The following is a 15,960-nucleotide window of genomic DNA, read 5'->3' as shown; positions in this document are numbered from 1 at the left end:
GGCGGGACCGGGCCAGGGGCTGGAGTGGGCCCGCCGACACGGCCCTGGAGGGACCCAGAGGAGACGACCGCGCGAGCCCTGACCCGCCGTCCTCGCCCAAGCGCCCGTGGGCGCGTCCCTGCGGGCGGGCCGTGGCTCTGAGGCTGGCGAGCGGCGGGGCCGCGGCGCCGAGGAGGGTTGCGCTCGTGCCGCCCCGCGCAGGCCGCGCGCGTGCGCTCCAGCTGCAGGGCCGACCGCGCCCGCCCCTCCCCTCGGCGCCGGCCCGGGAGCCCGGTCGGTCCACGACGGCAGCGGCCGGAGGGACGATGAGCGGCTCGGCGCCGGCGGGGCCGGCCCGGCTCGCCGCGTTCGCTCTGCTGACCTGCAGCCTGTGGCCGGCGCGGGCGGACAAGGCGAGCCAGGAGTACTACACCGCGCTTATCAACGTGACGGTGCAGGAGCCCGGCCGCGGCGCCCCGCTTACATTCCGCATCGACCGCGGGCGCTACGGACTCGACTCGCCCAAGGCCGAGGTCCGCGGCCAGGTTCTGGCGCCGCTGCCTATCCATGGAGTTGCTGATCATCTGGGCTGTGATCCTCAAACACGGTTCTTTGTCCCTCCTAACATCAAACAGTGGATTGCCTTGCTGCAGAGGGGAAATTGCACCTTTAAAGAGAAGATATCACGGGCTGCTTTCCACAATGCAGTTGCTGTCGTCATCTACAATAATAAATCCAAAGAGGAGCCAGTCACTATGACTCATCCAGGCACTGGAGATATTATTGCGGTCATGATTACAGAATTGAGAGGTAAAGATATTTTGAGATATCTGGAGAAAAACATCTCTGTACAAATGACAATAGCTGTTGGAACTCGAATGCCGCCAAAGAACTTCAGCCGTGGTTCTCTAGTCTTCGTGTCAATAACCTTTATTGCTTTGATGATTATTTCTTCAGCCTTGCTTATATTCTGCTTCATTCAGACGATCAGGTACATAAATGCCCGGGACAGGAACCAGCGTCGTCTTGGAGATGCAGCCAAGAAAGCCATCAGCAAATTGACAACCAGAACAGTGAAAAGGGGTGATAAGGAAACAGACCCAGACTTCGATCATTGTGCAGTCTGCATAGAAAGCTATAAACAGAATGATGTTGTCCGGATTCTGCCCTGCGCGTGCTTGCAGGGCACCAAGAGGCTGCAGAGCTGTGAAAACAACTCGCCTTCAATGTAGACACCTCACCCCACCCCCAGCCATTGTTCTGATCACTCTCGCTTACAGTGTGTTGGGAAGTAGGAGAGTGGGAAGGCATTGTGTTTCAGTGTTACTGGTTTTGTTCCCTTTTATATTCTATACTTCCACATATCCCCAAGTATTTCTGTATCCCAAAGTATTGTTAATAGGAATAAAGGACTTTTCTGAAGTTCTGGAAAAATAAAATAAAATCTTTCATTAGATTTGTCTAATTGTAACAAAGTGCTGTGTCTTTTTTAGAACTTTCAAACATAGAAAAACCTCTGTGTGCACTAGGGGTTATAATTCTTTGGCTTTCAAGCCACAGACAAGCTCTCCAAGGCTCCTTTTCAGGAGCTGAAGGTCAGCTCGCCTAAGTAGAATCTTCTAAATAAATCATGGCTCATCAGACAATCAGCCCATTCATTTATACAGCTCCTATTGGGCATGGAAAGTGGTCTGGGAGAGCAAGTGTATGACCAGGGAGCATATTGTTAGGCTCTTCTCCAGTTACACTGTCTTCTCTAATAAAAGAAAGATAAGGGAAGAAAAAGATACTCAAAAATGCCTGTGTCTCAGATGTACAGAACAGACTTTTGGACTCTGTGGGAGAAGGCGAGGGTGGGATGTTTCGAGAGAAGAGCATCGAAACATGTATATTATCTATGGTGAAACAGATCACCAGTCCAGGTGGGATGCATGAGACAAGTGCTCCGGCCTGGTGCACTGGGAAGACCCAGAGGGATCGGGTGGAGAGGGAGGTGGGAGGGGGGATCGGGATGGGGAATACATGTAAATCCATGGCTGATTCATGTCAATATATGACAAAAACCACTACAGTATTGTAATTAGCCTCCAACTAATAAAAATAAATGGAAAAAAAAAATGCCTGTTTCTGCTCACCAACCTGACACTATTAATAAGTAGGTAAGTTCTCTGAACCACTGCCTTTCTGAGAAAATTTGGAAAATTTGGTGTTAACCTTTGGGGAAGATTTTCCCTAGATGCTGAAGAGGTTCAAAGACAGCTCTTCTTTATATTATTTATCAGTGTTGAAAAAGAATTAGAATCCCATCCTTCCCATCCCATATGCCTAGCTAAACTCACACTCTGAACATTGGCTTTTGAGCAGAAAATGTTTCTTACAGGATCAGACAAGGATATGTGTGGCTTATGGTCTAAAAATCCCTGAGCAGAAGAAACAGATTTTTTAAAAATATTTTTATTTTTCTCTGTGCTGGATCTTCATTGCTGCGAGGGTTTTTCTCTAGTTACAGAGAGCACAGTCTGTCCATCATTACAGTGCTCGGACTTCTTTTGTTGTGGAGCACAGGCTCTAGAGCTTTCGGCCTCAGTAGTTAAGGCCTTCCCTGGTGGCTCAGATGGTAATCTGTCTACAATGTAGAAGACCTGGGTTCGATCCCTGGGTCAGGAAGATCCCCTGGAGAAGGGAATGGTAACCCACTCCAGTATTCTTACCTGGAGAATCCCATGGACAGAGGAGCCTAAAGGGCTACAGCCCATTGAGTCCCAAAGAGTCAGACACAACTGAGCAAACACTTGCACTTTTCAGTAGTTGGCAGTTCAGGGCCCAGGCTCAGTAGCTGTGGCCCACAGGCTTATTTGCTCTGAGGCATCTGGGATCTTCCTGGACCAAGAATCAAACCCGAGTCTTCTGCATTGGCAGGCAGATTCTTTACCACTGAGCAACCAGTGGAGCCCTGAGCATTTCTAGAAGCCAGGTGAGGGAGATCCCTGGCGGTCCAGTGGTTAAGACTCTACACTTTCATTGTGGAGGACCTGGGTTCAATCCTCAGTCAGGGAACTAAGATTCCATAAGCAAGGAGGTGCGGTTTGGAAAAAAAATGCCAGGTGAAGGAGAGGGGTCCCAGGCAGTGTTACAGGGATTAACATAATCAGGCTCCAGGGTCCCCGGGGCTCTGTGCTTCTGTGTTACTCTGGTCATCCAGTAGTAACATCTTTCATTTGGTGCGAGGTTCTTTTACATCTGCAAAATAACTCAGGAAATGTGCATCAAATACTGTTGCCTAGGTACTTCAGAGATGGACTAAATTAGAGGATTGTGGTGATGGGGAAGACTCTGGAGAGGTCCTTGGACTGTAAAGACATCCAACCAGTCAATCCTAAAGGAAATCATCCCTGGGTATTCACTGAGAAGACTGCTGCTGAAGCTGAAACTCCAATACTTTGGCCGTCTGATGGGAGCTACTCTCTAGTTCCTGTGTACATGCTTCTCATGGTGGTGGCCTCTCTTGTTTCAGAACATGGGCTCTAGGGTGCGGGCTCTAGTAATTGTGGTTCCCGGGCTCTAGAGCACAGGGTCCATAGTATGCCACACAGGCTTTAGTTGCTCCAAGGTATGTAGGATCTTCCCGAACCAGGAATCAAACCCATGTACATTGTTCATCTGCATTGGCAGGTGGATTCTTTACCACTGAACCACCAGGGAAGCACCCCTAATTCTTTAATATCTTTTTACAGCACCAACTGGTTAACTTCTTCCAAGAGGATACTATGTACAAACACCTGTTTTTATGTATCCACCTGTTTTGTAACCTTAACTCAAATGTGTAAACTTTCTTCCCAACATGACAGTATCACAAAATATTAGAATGCCAAAAAAAGGAAAAAAATTAGAATACCAGATATATTTATATCCTGAGAACGTGATGGGGTAATAAGTATTATTTGTTTAATACATAGCTAGCAAAAACAAGTCTAAAATAAGAACAAGGATTTTTCTTAAAGTTACTCAAATAAGTCTAAAGTTTTATTAAGATCTTCTATAAACACATCTATTCACTACTGAAAACTGAAACAGCACATCAAAAATTTTTACTACTATTTAACACACTAATAAGGCTCTGGCCAAGCCAGCCAATGTTATCTTTACATTTCTTTCCAAGTTAATTTGTTTCAAATTCTTGATGTTGAGTTTCATCTTATAGCGAACTTCAGGTTTAAGAAACAGGCAATACCTGAGACTTAAGCAGTACTTCTTGGTGTCAGATTAAAGTGGAACTAGTGTATATTCAAATCATCTCAAATCCAAGCTACATATAGATTCCTCATAAGTTAACTGTATTAAGGTGGAAAAGAGATGCAAGTAAAAAAGACAAACTTACAATATACATTATCAAAATATTGGTACAATCTTTCCCAAGCTGCTTCATAATGATCCTAAAATTACCAGCAAGAAAACAGTACAAGAATAAGGTTTATGACTCATTTGATTCCATGGCATAATTACTGTATGTTGTGTTGTAATAATTCTCATAATTATCATCAGAAGGATTTCTCTTAAACTGGCAATAACTACAGGTACACTGGAATCTTCGCATTCTTGATCGAATCTGGAAAAAAGAATGAGACAGATTAACTGGTTAATAATTTGAAATAATAAATTACTTCTACACCCAAGTGATATTAACAAACCACAAATGTAATATTGGCTATTAGAACAACCTTTGGAATACAGAACACTTAGAAAAGGTCAAAACCAAAAAACTTTGGGGGAAAAAACAAACTGAAATGGATGGCTGCCAAAAGAATGCTAGATTTTCATTTCGTAATGGCCATTGATTGTCAATAAATATATTCTTGTACAACTCAGGAAACAGAGCCAATATTTTATAAAGATAAATGGAATAGAACTTTTAATTGTGAGTCACTGTCTTACACCTGTTAACTTTTTAATATTATGTATCAACCATACTTTAATTTTAAAAAGGAATATGTATATGTGTGTGTGTGTGTGTGTGTGTGTGTGTGTATAGGAATACATATGCTTCAGTTCTCTGAAGTACTATGAACTGTATCAGTCATGTCTAACTCTTTGTGACCCCATGGACTATAACCAGTCAAGCTCCTCTGTCCATGGGATTCTCTAGGCAAGAATACTAGAGTAGGTTGCCATTCCCTTCTCCAGGGGATCTTCCCAACCCAGGAATCAAAATCAGGTCAAATTCAAGAATTGAATTCAGTTCTCTGAATGTCTTAAATATGAGATACTCAACCATTCGCTGGACACTCTGTGCGTAGGTGTTCACCCTCTTCCTACCTGGTACAGAACATCATGTTTGTGACAGCAGGTTAAAAAGCATAAGCACCTGTGACACCAAGAGTGAAGCTGAATGGAAACCATAGACTTTAGGTGATGATTATAATGTGTCAGTGTCTGTTCACCATGCAACACCCCAGGTGGCTCAGTGCTAAAGAATCTGCCTGCAATGTGGGAGACCTGGGTTCAGTCCCTGGGTTGGGAAGACCCTTTTGAGAAGGGGGTAGCAACCCACTCCAGTATTCTTGCCTGGGAAATTCCAAGGACAGAGGAGCCTGGCAAACTACTGTCCATGGGGTTGCAAAAGAATCAGACACGACTGAGTGACTAAACAACAACAATGTAGGTTCACAACTGCAACACCACAACAAGTAGATGTTGACCGCGAGGGGGCTGAGAATGTATGGGGTCAGTTAAGTAAATTTCTGCTCAATTGTGCTAGAGACCTAAAACTGCTCTAAATATACATAAAAAGTAGTATAGATATAGATATATAGGGCTTCCCAGGTGGTGCCAGTGGTAAAGAACCACCTGCCAATGCAGGAGACATAAAAGATGCAGGTTAGGGTTCAATCCCTGGTTTTCAGGAAGATCCCCTGGAGGAGGGCATGGCAACTCACTCCAGTATTCTTGCCTGGAGAATCCCATGGACAGAGGAGCCTGGTGGGCTACAGTCCGTGGGGTCTCAAAGAGTTGGACACGACTGAAGTAACTTAGCATACATGCATATATTTTTAAAAACATAAATATGAATGGATTGACCCAGAGTTTCTGAAGAGTGAGATAATCCAAGCCAATTTGCCACTCTTCCTCCCCTGCAAACCAGATGTCCACCCAACTGTATAGTAAGAATTTCTACTTACCTCAGTGTCCTTCTGCTGCTGTAGTTCTCTTTGAGAGTCAGACTTTGTGGGAAGAAAAAAAGACATATATTACAAGCTATCAAGCAAAATTCAGATTACTAGTGCCACACATCTAACCTAAGAGGAGTCAGAGATTCTTAAAACCCTAAGTGTCTTTCACACCTGCACTCATGAGTACAGTGGATAAGTGACTGCTGCTGCTCATCAATATTTATATTATTTTTTTGTGGCTGAACCCCAGGGCTTTAAGGTCCCCCCTGGGATAGAACCTGTGCCTCTTGCAGTAGAGTTCGAACCCCTGGGAGTCCTAACCACTGGACCACCAGGTAATTCCACCACCACCACCACCACCACCACCACCAGCCCCCACCACCACCCTCCCGCCAATATTTACATCTTGATATTTGTGAGTGCCCTTTTTTCCCTCCCTAGAGTGGCTCAGTGCTGCCTACCCAGAACTCACACAAGGAATTCCATTGGCATAGCGAAGTCTGAGAGATTCAATCAGCTTTCTCATCCTGTATCTCCGCTCACTCAACACTGTTCTCACCCCTCTCCGCCTATTTGGTGTTTTCTCACTAAGTGACTGCCCGGTTGGTTGAGATGGGTATTCTGGTAGATACGGCAACTTGAGAGTCAAGTTACCGAGGTTCGTTGCTAACATTTCAGAGAGTTGAGTGGCAACTGAAAGAAAAAGAAATTAAGATTGATTAGGGCAAATTGCAATATCCAGAAGCCACTTAGCTCTCACCCAAACTAGGTCTGCTCTTAAGCAGCTCACAACAGTGGACAATGAGAAGTTGCTCAGAGTGAAGACAGACCCTGGATACCATGGGTGGTTAACTAGCACGTGCATGCCCTTAAGCCTGGTGGAATCCACCACAATGGGAAACACTTTCTTCTCAAAACTTGTTTTCATGCTGTTATGAGTAGTTCTGAGTGTTTTGTTTTCCCATGGGGTCATATGTGTGTATGTAATTTATGTATGTGCTCAGTCATATTTGACTCTTTGCAGCTCCATGGACTGTGGGCCCCATGGGATCCTCTGTCCATGGAATTTTCCAGGCAAGAATACTGGAGTTGGTTGCCATTTCCTATTTGAGAATATCTTCCTGATCCAGGGATCGAACCTGCATCTCTTGCTTCTCCTGCATTGAAGGTACCTAAGTATGATTCCAATTGGAAAAACATGGAGCTAAAATCAGATATTGACAGTTTTTCTATTTTCATTTGTGTGAATGATTTTTAATACAAATGTAGAGACATAATATTAGTGCAAGTCAAAATGTTTCAGTGTGACAAGTTTCAACAATTCAGCATTATAGCTGCTGCTGCTGCTGCTAAGTCACTTCATTCGTGTCTGACTCTGTGCAATCCCACACCTATGCAATAGACAAAGAATCCCCAAAAGTGATAATCTCTCTCCATCCTTAAGAACTAGTAAGTCAAAGGGGCTATTACCTATTCCAGTTATACCAGGCTTTATGCTGTTAAACACTCACTCTTGAAAGTTCTCTGGTGGTACAGTGGCTACCAAAAATTTGGCTACCAGTCTTGGGGACACAGGTTCAATCCCTAGGCCAGGAAGATCCCACATGCCACAGAGCACCTAAACCTCTGTACCACAACTACCGAAGCAAATGTAACTAGAGGCCTGTGCTCTAGAGAAGCCACTGTAATGAGAAGTCCACACACCACAAGTAGAGAATTGCCCCCACTTACCACAACTAGAGAAAGCCTGAGTGCAGCAATCAAAAATAAATGTAAAATAATTTGAAACTATATTAAAGAGTCAGGATCCATTCAACTTACATGGACTTGTGCAAATGGAAATTAAGATCCTGGTTGTGAAATTGTCAGGTACTAAGGGAAATTCGAGAAAAGAGAGAGGCTGACTATATTAATTATATAGATATTAGCTTCATTAACTTTTTTCCCCTTTGTATATACTGATTTCAAGATGCAGGGGAGGTAGAGGGTAGAATAGATGCCAGCAGGATCCACCCAGCTTCCTGGCTGCCCAGAGGGTGTTGGTTGACTCCAAAGTCATCTGCACACCACTATCCTACACCACCCATCCCCATCGGAAGTCAGGGTAAAGTGAAAGAAAGTGAAGTCGCTCAGTCGTGTCCAAATCCTTGCGACCCCATGGACTGTAGCCTACCAGGCTCCTCTGTCCATGGGATTTTCCAGGCAAGAATACTGGAGTGAGTTGCTATTTCCTTCTCCAGGGGATCTTCAAGACCTAGGGATCAAACTTGGGCCTCCCATATTGCAGGCAGAGGCTTTACCCTCTGAGCCACCGTCAGGGTGAGAAAAGTTCAAATCCAGTGAGAGGGTCTGGGAGGCTCCCACACTGGGATCCTGTGAGGCTCCAAGGAGAGATTTTTAAAACTCGTGATAGGAATATAATGCTGGTGAAAATACTAATCACTGGGACGTCTCTGGTGGTCCAGTGGATAAGACTCTGTGCTCCAAATGCAGGGGGCCCAGGTTCCATCTCTGATCAGGGAACTAGAGCCTACTTGTCACAGCTAAAGACTTGGTGCAACTAAATAAAATTTAAAAAAAAAATTTTTGTTTTAAGGTACTGATCTCATAAGATGCTATTCGCCCTGGTCTAGGAGAACTCTGACTTCATTTTCAGATGTCCTTAGAAGATTGACAGATTCCTGAGCATAGAAAGCAAACAATACAGTTACCACTTTTCTCCTCTTAATCTGGCATGTTTTGTTTTTTTTTTTTAATAGGAGGGCTCTACACTCCCTGGCCATCCTCTCCTCCAAGAAGATTTACTTAACTGCATTTCTCTGTAAAAGACTAAAATCAGTAAAACAGAAAGAAAGATAGGCTCTTAACCTTCCCTAACCAGCCCCCTCTCTCCCCAGCTCACCCTGCATTGCCTGGGAAGCATCCTCGATGGATGTTTTAAGAGACTCTAGGGTCCAGGTTGGGTTATCCTCTGATGAATCCATCGGAAGTCTAGTCACAGCTTGAAGCTCCTCCTTGACCTTTGGGTGCCAGTGGAAGGTGATGCTGTAGGCCCAAACTGCTCCAAAGAAGCCTGGAGGAACTATAGAGCTAAGAAAGGGGGGAAAAAAAACTCAGGCTGACGCGCCACAGTGAGAGAGTAACAGTATACTTTCCGTTTCCTCTTAAAAAAGACAGATAAGCCAATCAGCCAGCCTATTTTAATGTAAATAACCAATGAGTAAAAGGATAAGGTGAATGGGCGTAGTCCTATTAGGGGACTAATAGGAGACGGTAATAATGCTTTCTGTCAAGTAGGGTGGAAATTTTATAAGGCGCCTCTGTGGTTGTGTCTTCCTGAGGTTGCCTGAAAAATCCATTTTTTTCAAACTCTGCTTGTAAAGATGGCTGCTGGTTTGTGAACTGGGCTTAAAGTGCTGAAGTTCAAGGAGGAGACGGCAGTTTCCCTCTGACTGTAAATTAACTCCCAATTAACAGCAAGTTTTCTTTGCCTGACTCATCTGAAACTTTTGGATGCTAGTAAGGGAAAATAGGAAAAAAGGGTCTGTTAGAAGCAGTGTGAAATAGGTTGATATTTTATGAATGTGTATTTTGGATCTGTAATTTTAATTTCTTTTTTAGACTATCAATTCCATTGCCTCTTTTTGATTTCCAGAGCAGCTGAAATTAAATTTATAAATTGCTACCCTCCACCCCCCAAAATAAATTTGTATTGAATTCTGGCAAAGGGCCCTAACATTAATTGCTGACTGCGGGATAGAAGATCCCCGGCTGCCCTACTGTTTGGTTATTCATCTCCTCTTCAGTATTCAACCTCCCCATCCCCACATAGCAGGAAACTATGAAGAAATACCAAAAGCAGTCTTGTTTGTCTTTAGCAAAAAGCATAAGCTGTCGTTTGGGTCAATGACTGCATTTGTAGGAGTAGCCATAGATGGGTGTCAGGTCACAACACTTTGTTTAAATGGTTCTCAAAGGCGTGCCCTGTAGACAGGCAACATCAGAAGCACCTGGTGACTTGTTAGTTATGATTAGAAATGGTTGAGCTCCAACCCAGACCGACTGAATCAAAGACGGGCCCAGTGTGCGTGCGTGCTAAATTGCCTCAGTCCTGTCCGACTCTGCGACCCCTCTGTGCAACTGTAGCCCACCAGGCTCCTCTGTCCATGGGATGCTCCAGGCAAGCATACTGGAGTGGGTTGCCATTCCCTTCTCCAGGTCTTCCTGATCCAAGGATCGAGCCAGGGTCTCTTATGTCTCCTGCATTGGCAGGCACGTTCTTTACCACTAGCACCACTGGGGAAGCCCTTGGGGCCCAGCAGTTCTTGTTTTAACAAGCATGCCCCTCCCCACGTGATTCCATCTGTGCTCAAATGGTAGTGGCTTCTCCGTGCTCCCAAGGGCGAGTTCTACTCCTGTGGTTCTGCTCTCAGCTGTATCCCCTCTGGGACAGGTGACCGCTCCTACAGCGGTCTCAGAGAGCCCTTGAAAAAGTGAGGGCAAAAATCAGATTGCAGGAGTCTTAAGATTAAGACATGAGTTGATGAAAAAGGGCCTACATAGGTGCTCACTCAAGAAATCCAAGTTTAAGAGAAAGGTGTTGTTGTTCAGTCCATAAGTTGTGTCTGGTTCTCTGTGACCCCCGCGGACTGCAGCACCCCAGGCTTCCCTGTCCTTCACTATCTCCCAGACTTTGCTCAAACTCATGTCCAGCTTATCCTCTGCCACCCCCTTCTCCTCCTGCCCTCAACCTTTCCCAGAAAGTTGAGACATTGCTATACTTAGAAATGGATAACCAACAAGGACCTCCTATATAGCACAGGGGACTCGCTCTGTGTTATGTAGCAGCCTGGATGGGAGGGAGTTTCGGGGAGAATGGACACATATACATGCGTGGCTGAGTCGCTCTGCTGTCCCCCTGGAACTGTCACAACATCGTTAATTGACTATACTCCAGCATGAAATAAAAAGTTAAAAAACCAGTTGGGAGAACCAGGGCTGGAGAGAAGTATGGGACATAGATGATGGTGGAGTTTTGCTTTTTGAAACTTGACAGAAATTGAGTCCCAAGCAACAGAAGATAAAAATACTGATAGGAGAATTCAGAAAATGCACATCTTAAATATGCATACAAAGACTGGATAAAAATTTGTAAAAATTGTAATACCCCTTTAGCTGCCTTTTATTAGTTAACATCTTTATAGTATGATAGATGAGATAAAAAGCCAAATGAAATGAAGCAACTAGAAAAAAGACTATAAAAGAACTCATAATGAAAACTACCACTGATTTCTCCACAGATAAAAAAAATCATATTATACCTTTTTTTTTTCCCTAGGAAGACATAATATTTTGAAACAAACAAGATGCTCCTTTAATAAAGGAAAATTCAAGAGGGCAAAATAAAATAAAATAATCATCTGGAATTTAGAAGTTTGATATCCGAAACATGAAGGGAAGGGTTTGAAGATAATTCAAAGCTTTAGTAAGTAAAGCAAAACCACAAGCAGATGTAAAATGCTGATAGAAGAGAAAATGTTAAAAAGTGAGATTTTAAGATCAGGAAATATGATGGCTTCAGATCCTTCAACAACACCAGATGCTAGAAGATAATAGAACCATATCTTTCAAATTCTGAAGGAAAATGATTTCCAACACAGAATCCTATTTTCAGCCAAGTTATTAGCTGAAATAATAAATATTTGTTCACACTCGAGCAAATGTGAAATTAAAGAATCCGCCTGCAATGCAAGAGCTGCAGAAGACCCAGGTTCAATCCCTGAATCGGGAAGATCCCCTGGAGGAGGTCTTGGCAACTCACTCCAGTGTTCTTGCCTGGAGAATCCCATGGACTGAGGTGCCTGGCGGGCTACAGTCCATGGGGTCACCAAGAGTCGGACAGGACTTAGTGACTGAGCACACAAATTAGTAGTTAAGATTCTGCACTTCTACTGCAGAGGCACTGGTTTGGTTCCCGGTGTAGGAACTAAGATCAGGCTTGGTGCGGCAAAAAAGAAAAGTCAGGGATGGGAGAAAAGAACAAAATACAAGTATATTTATTTATTTTAGAATATCTTTTATTTATTCATTTGGCTGCACAGGTCTTAGTTGCAGTTTGTGAATGCTTAGTGCTCAGTTGCTGCATGTGGGATCTAGTTCCCTGACCAGGGATGGAACCCAGCACTCTGCATTGGGAGTCTTAGCCACTGGATCACCAGGGAAGTCCTAAAATACAAGTTTAAAACTTCAGCTAAATTTAGAAGTTGTCTGAAGTTCTCACTAACCTCTATAAGAATGACTTTCTTTTTCTTTCTTTTTTTTTGAGAATGACTTTCTAACCAAATTTATCCTTTAGAAATGTTTAACCCTGAAAAGGCTTAATCTGCCAGAGGCTGGAGGAGGGGTAAAGATCCTGGACAGTACTTTTTAAAAATCCTAACCAGCTGGGAGGATGGAAACTGATGAATCAGAATCTTGGCTCCACTTTCTCTCTTATCTATTAGGCCCACCTTTTTTCTACTGTTGAATGATTTTTTTTTCCCCCACTTAACTGTGTAGCCTGGTTTCTGGAGGAGTAGAGAGCCACAGGCAAAAGAACCATTTTGCCCTCAGGGAACAGACAACAAATGGTGGATCCAAAATACAGGGTGGGGTAGAGAAAAGTATTCCAAAGGGAGGTGTGGCTTAGTAAGGGAGAGAGGAGGGTCACAGCTGGGGAAAACACTCCCAAACAAAGGTCCTGCCTGCGAAGTTGCTTCAGTCTTGGCCGACCCATTGACTGCAGTCCTGTAAGCTCCTCTGTCCATGGGATTCTCCAGGCAAGAATGCTGGAGTGGGTTGCATTCTCTCCTCCAGGGGATCTTCCCGACTCAGGGAATGAACACGTGTCTCCTGCATCTCTTGCATTGGCAAGTGGGTTCTTGTAGTTCAATTATAGTTCCGTCCTTCAGTTGTGTCTCTCCCCATGGATTGCATCACTCCAGGCTTTCCTGTCTTTCGCCATCTCCCGGAGCTTGCTCAAACTCATGTCCATTGAGTCGGTGATGACATTCAACCATCTCTTCCTCTGTCCTCCCCTTCTCCTCCTGCCTTCAATCTTTCACAGCATCAGGGTCTTTTCTAAGGAGTCGGCTTTTCGAATCAGGTAGCCACAGTATTAGAGCTTCAACTTCAGTGACAACCCTTCCAATGATTGACTGGTTTGATCTTGCTGTCCAGGGAACTCTCAAGAGTCTTCTCCAACACCACAGTTCAAAAGCATCAATTCTTCATCTCTCAGTGTTCTTTATGGTCCAACTCTCACATCCATACATGACTACTGGAAAAACTATAGCTTTGACTAGACAGACCTTTGTTGGCAAAGTAATGTCTCTGCTTTTTAATATGCTGTCTAGGTTTGTCATAGCTTTTCTTCCAAGGAGTAAGCATCTTTTACTTTCATGGCTGCAGTCACCATCTGCCCTAATTTTGGAGCCCAAGAAAATACAGTCTCTCACTGTTTTCACTAGCGCCACCTAGTTAATAAATTACTGCACTCTCTGCAGTGGCACCTGGCCCCACCCCATGTTTTCCCCCTGCCTCCCTCCATCAGTGTTCCTCGCCCCCATTGTCCCACCTGGTCCCTATGCCCTCTGTGGGCCCTTTCTCCCTCTCCACTGGTGCTTCGTGTAGCGAAGCCTGTTCCCACCAGTCTTACAAGGCATCCACCCTGGATCCAGGCCGCTGAGGCCCTGGGGCAGGTTGGGGCTCCAAGGTGGGCACCAGGTACCTACGGGACCTTGGAGGACCCCGATGACAGGAGAACCACGGTGCTGCGGCCCAGGAATGCCACTCACTTTGCCCCTGCTAGACTCCTATGCCCACATGCGCCTGCCTTTCCCTTGTTGTTTAGTTGCTCAGTCCTGACCGACTCTGTGACACCGTCGACTGCAGCATACCAGGATTCCCTGTCCTTCACTATCTCCCAGAGTTTGCTCAAACTCTTGCCCATTGAGTCGGTGATGCCATCCAACCTCTGAAGTCCTCTTCTATTCATGCCTTCAATCTTTCTTGGCCTTAGGGTCTTTTCCAATGAGTCCACTGTTCTCATCAGGTGGCCAAAGTATTGGAGCTTTAGCTTCAGCACCAATCCTTCCAATGAATATTCAGGGTTGATTTTCTTTAGGATTGACTGGTTTGATCACTTTGCAGTCCAAGGGATTCCCAAGAGTCTTCTGCAGCACTACAGTTCAAAAGCATCAATTCTTTGGTGTTCAGCAGTTTTTAATGTCCAGCTCTCACATCCGTACATGACTACTGGCAAAAACCATAGCTTTGCCTAAATGCATTTTTGTAGGCAAAGTAATGGATCTGCTTTTTCATATGCTGTCTAGGTTTGTCATAGCATTTCCCTGGATGCACCTTATTTCTTGAAATTTCAGAATGAAGAACCAGTACTCCCAAAGGGTATAAATTAGGGGTTTCGGACTAAGATACACACTATTATGTATAAGATAGATAACTAGCAAGGATATACTGTATACCACAGGCAACTTGGTATCTTGACTTCTACTTAGTATCTTGTAATAATCTGTAATGGTTTTATTTTGTTTTTAATATTTTTGGCCAAGATGTTCATCATGTGGGATCTTAGTTCTCCAACCAGGGACAGAACCTGAATCCACTGCATTGGAAGAACAGAGTCTTAACCACTGGACAGCCAAGGAATTTCCCATAATAACCTATAATGGAAGAGAATGTAAAAAAGAACGTGTGGGTGTTAGTCCCTCAGTCATGTCCGCTCTTTGTGGCTCCATGAACTGTAGCCCCTCGGGGTCCTCTGTCCTTGGGATTCTCCCAGGCAAGAATACTGGAGTGAATTGCCATGCTCTTCTTCAGGGTATCTTCCTGACCCAGGGATTGAACCTGGGTCCCCTGCACTGGAGCGCAGATTCTTAACCATTGGACCACCAGGGAAGTTCTCTAATGTCAATACATTGAAATAGAACATTAGGAATTTGAAATAGAAGTTGTTTGGAAAAGGGAGGTGAAAATAGAACTTGGAGGTGTTACACTGCATAATACTTGGGGATATTAACCAAGGAGGACTCTAAGTCAGCTCAGAAAACCTGGCCAGAGTTCGGAGCAGTGCCACGTGCCCCTGTACGAGTTGTTCAAATGACATTCTGCCTCAGTCTCTGTTGTTTAAAAAGGAAATTCAGAGACCAAGCTTTGCTTTTCCTCTGATCTTCCACCTCTAAGGACTGAAAGGACATGAAATAACCCAGTCTCAAAATTAATATATTACATATATGATTAGCAGCTATTTGAAAAAAGTGTTAGTCATTCAGTCGTGTCACTCACTCTTTTCAACCTCATGGACTGTAACCTACCAAGCTTCTTTGTCCATGGAATTCTCCAGGCAAGAATACTGGGACAGGTAGCCATTTCCTTCTCCAGGGGATCTTTCTGCCTCAGGGATGGAACCTGAGTCTCCTGCACTAAAGGCAGATTCTTTACCATTATGAGCCACCAGGGAAGCCCAGCAGCTATTTGGTTCATTGTAAAGTGAAGTGTCCATTGAGACCTGTGGGCCATGTCAAGTGGGCCTTGATAGTTGATCCTGTCAGAAACTTCCATGCTGTGAGCATGTGCCTGGGTTCAAACAGCCTATAACTTTTCTGGATTAATATCATGTTTTATTAGTCCAGTAATTGTGTGTGTGTGTGTATGTGTGTGTGTGAAAGTCACTCAGTTGTGTCCAACTCATTGAAACCCCATGGACTGTACAGTCCATGGAATTCTCTAGGCCAGAATACTGGAGTGGGTAGCCTTT

At 44.4% G+C, this 15,960-nt stretch overlaps 1 protein-coding gene, 1 non-coding gene and 1 pseudogene across 2 annotated transcripts; 2 read left to right on the top strand and 1 right to left on the bottom strand.

The window, feature by feature from the left end:
- Positions 1-238: 238 nt before the first annotated feature.
- Positions 239-1,437, top strand: LOC136159979 (E3 ubiquitin-protein ligase RNF130 pseudogene; annotated as a pseudogene).
- Positions 1,438-2,963: 1,526 nt separating this feature from the next.
- TRNAE-UUC (transfer RNA glutamic acid (anticodon UUC)) lies at positions 2,964-3,036 on the top strand. Its single transcript has one exon. It is a non-coding gene; the product is annotated as a tRNA-Glu (tRNA).
- A 910-nt stretch (positions 3,037-3,946) lies between these two features.
- DPPA3 (developmental pluripotency associated 3) lies at positions 3,947-9,165 on the bottom strand. Its single transcript, XM_065922894.1, has 4 exons — positions 9,049-9,165; positions 6,619-6,839; positions 6,156-6,197; positions 3,947-4,585 (listed from the first exon to the last, which is right to left on the bottom strand). The coding sequence occupies exons 1-4, from the start codon at positions 9,128-9,130 to the stop codon at positions 4,451-4,453; spliced, it is 480 nt and encodes a 159-aa protein (XP_065778966.1). The 5' UTR covers positions 9,131-9,165; the 3' UTR covers positions 3,947-4,450.
- Between the last annotated feature and the right edge of the window lie 6,795 nt (positions 9,166-15,960).

This window comes from Muntiacus reevesi, chromosome 1 (assembly GCF_963930625.1).
Source record: "Muntiacus reevesi chromosome 1, mMunRee1.1, whole genome shotgun sequence".
Taxonomy (NCBI): domain Eukaryota; kingdom Metazoa; phylum Chordata; class Mammalia; order Artiodactyla; family Cervidae; genus Muntiacus; species Muntiacus reevesi.
This window is presented reverse-complemented; position numbering and strand designations above follow the sequence as displayed.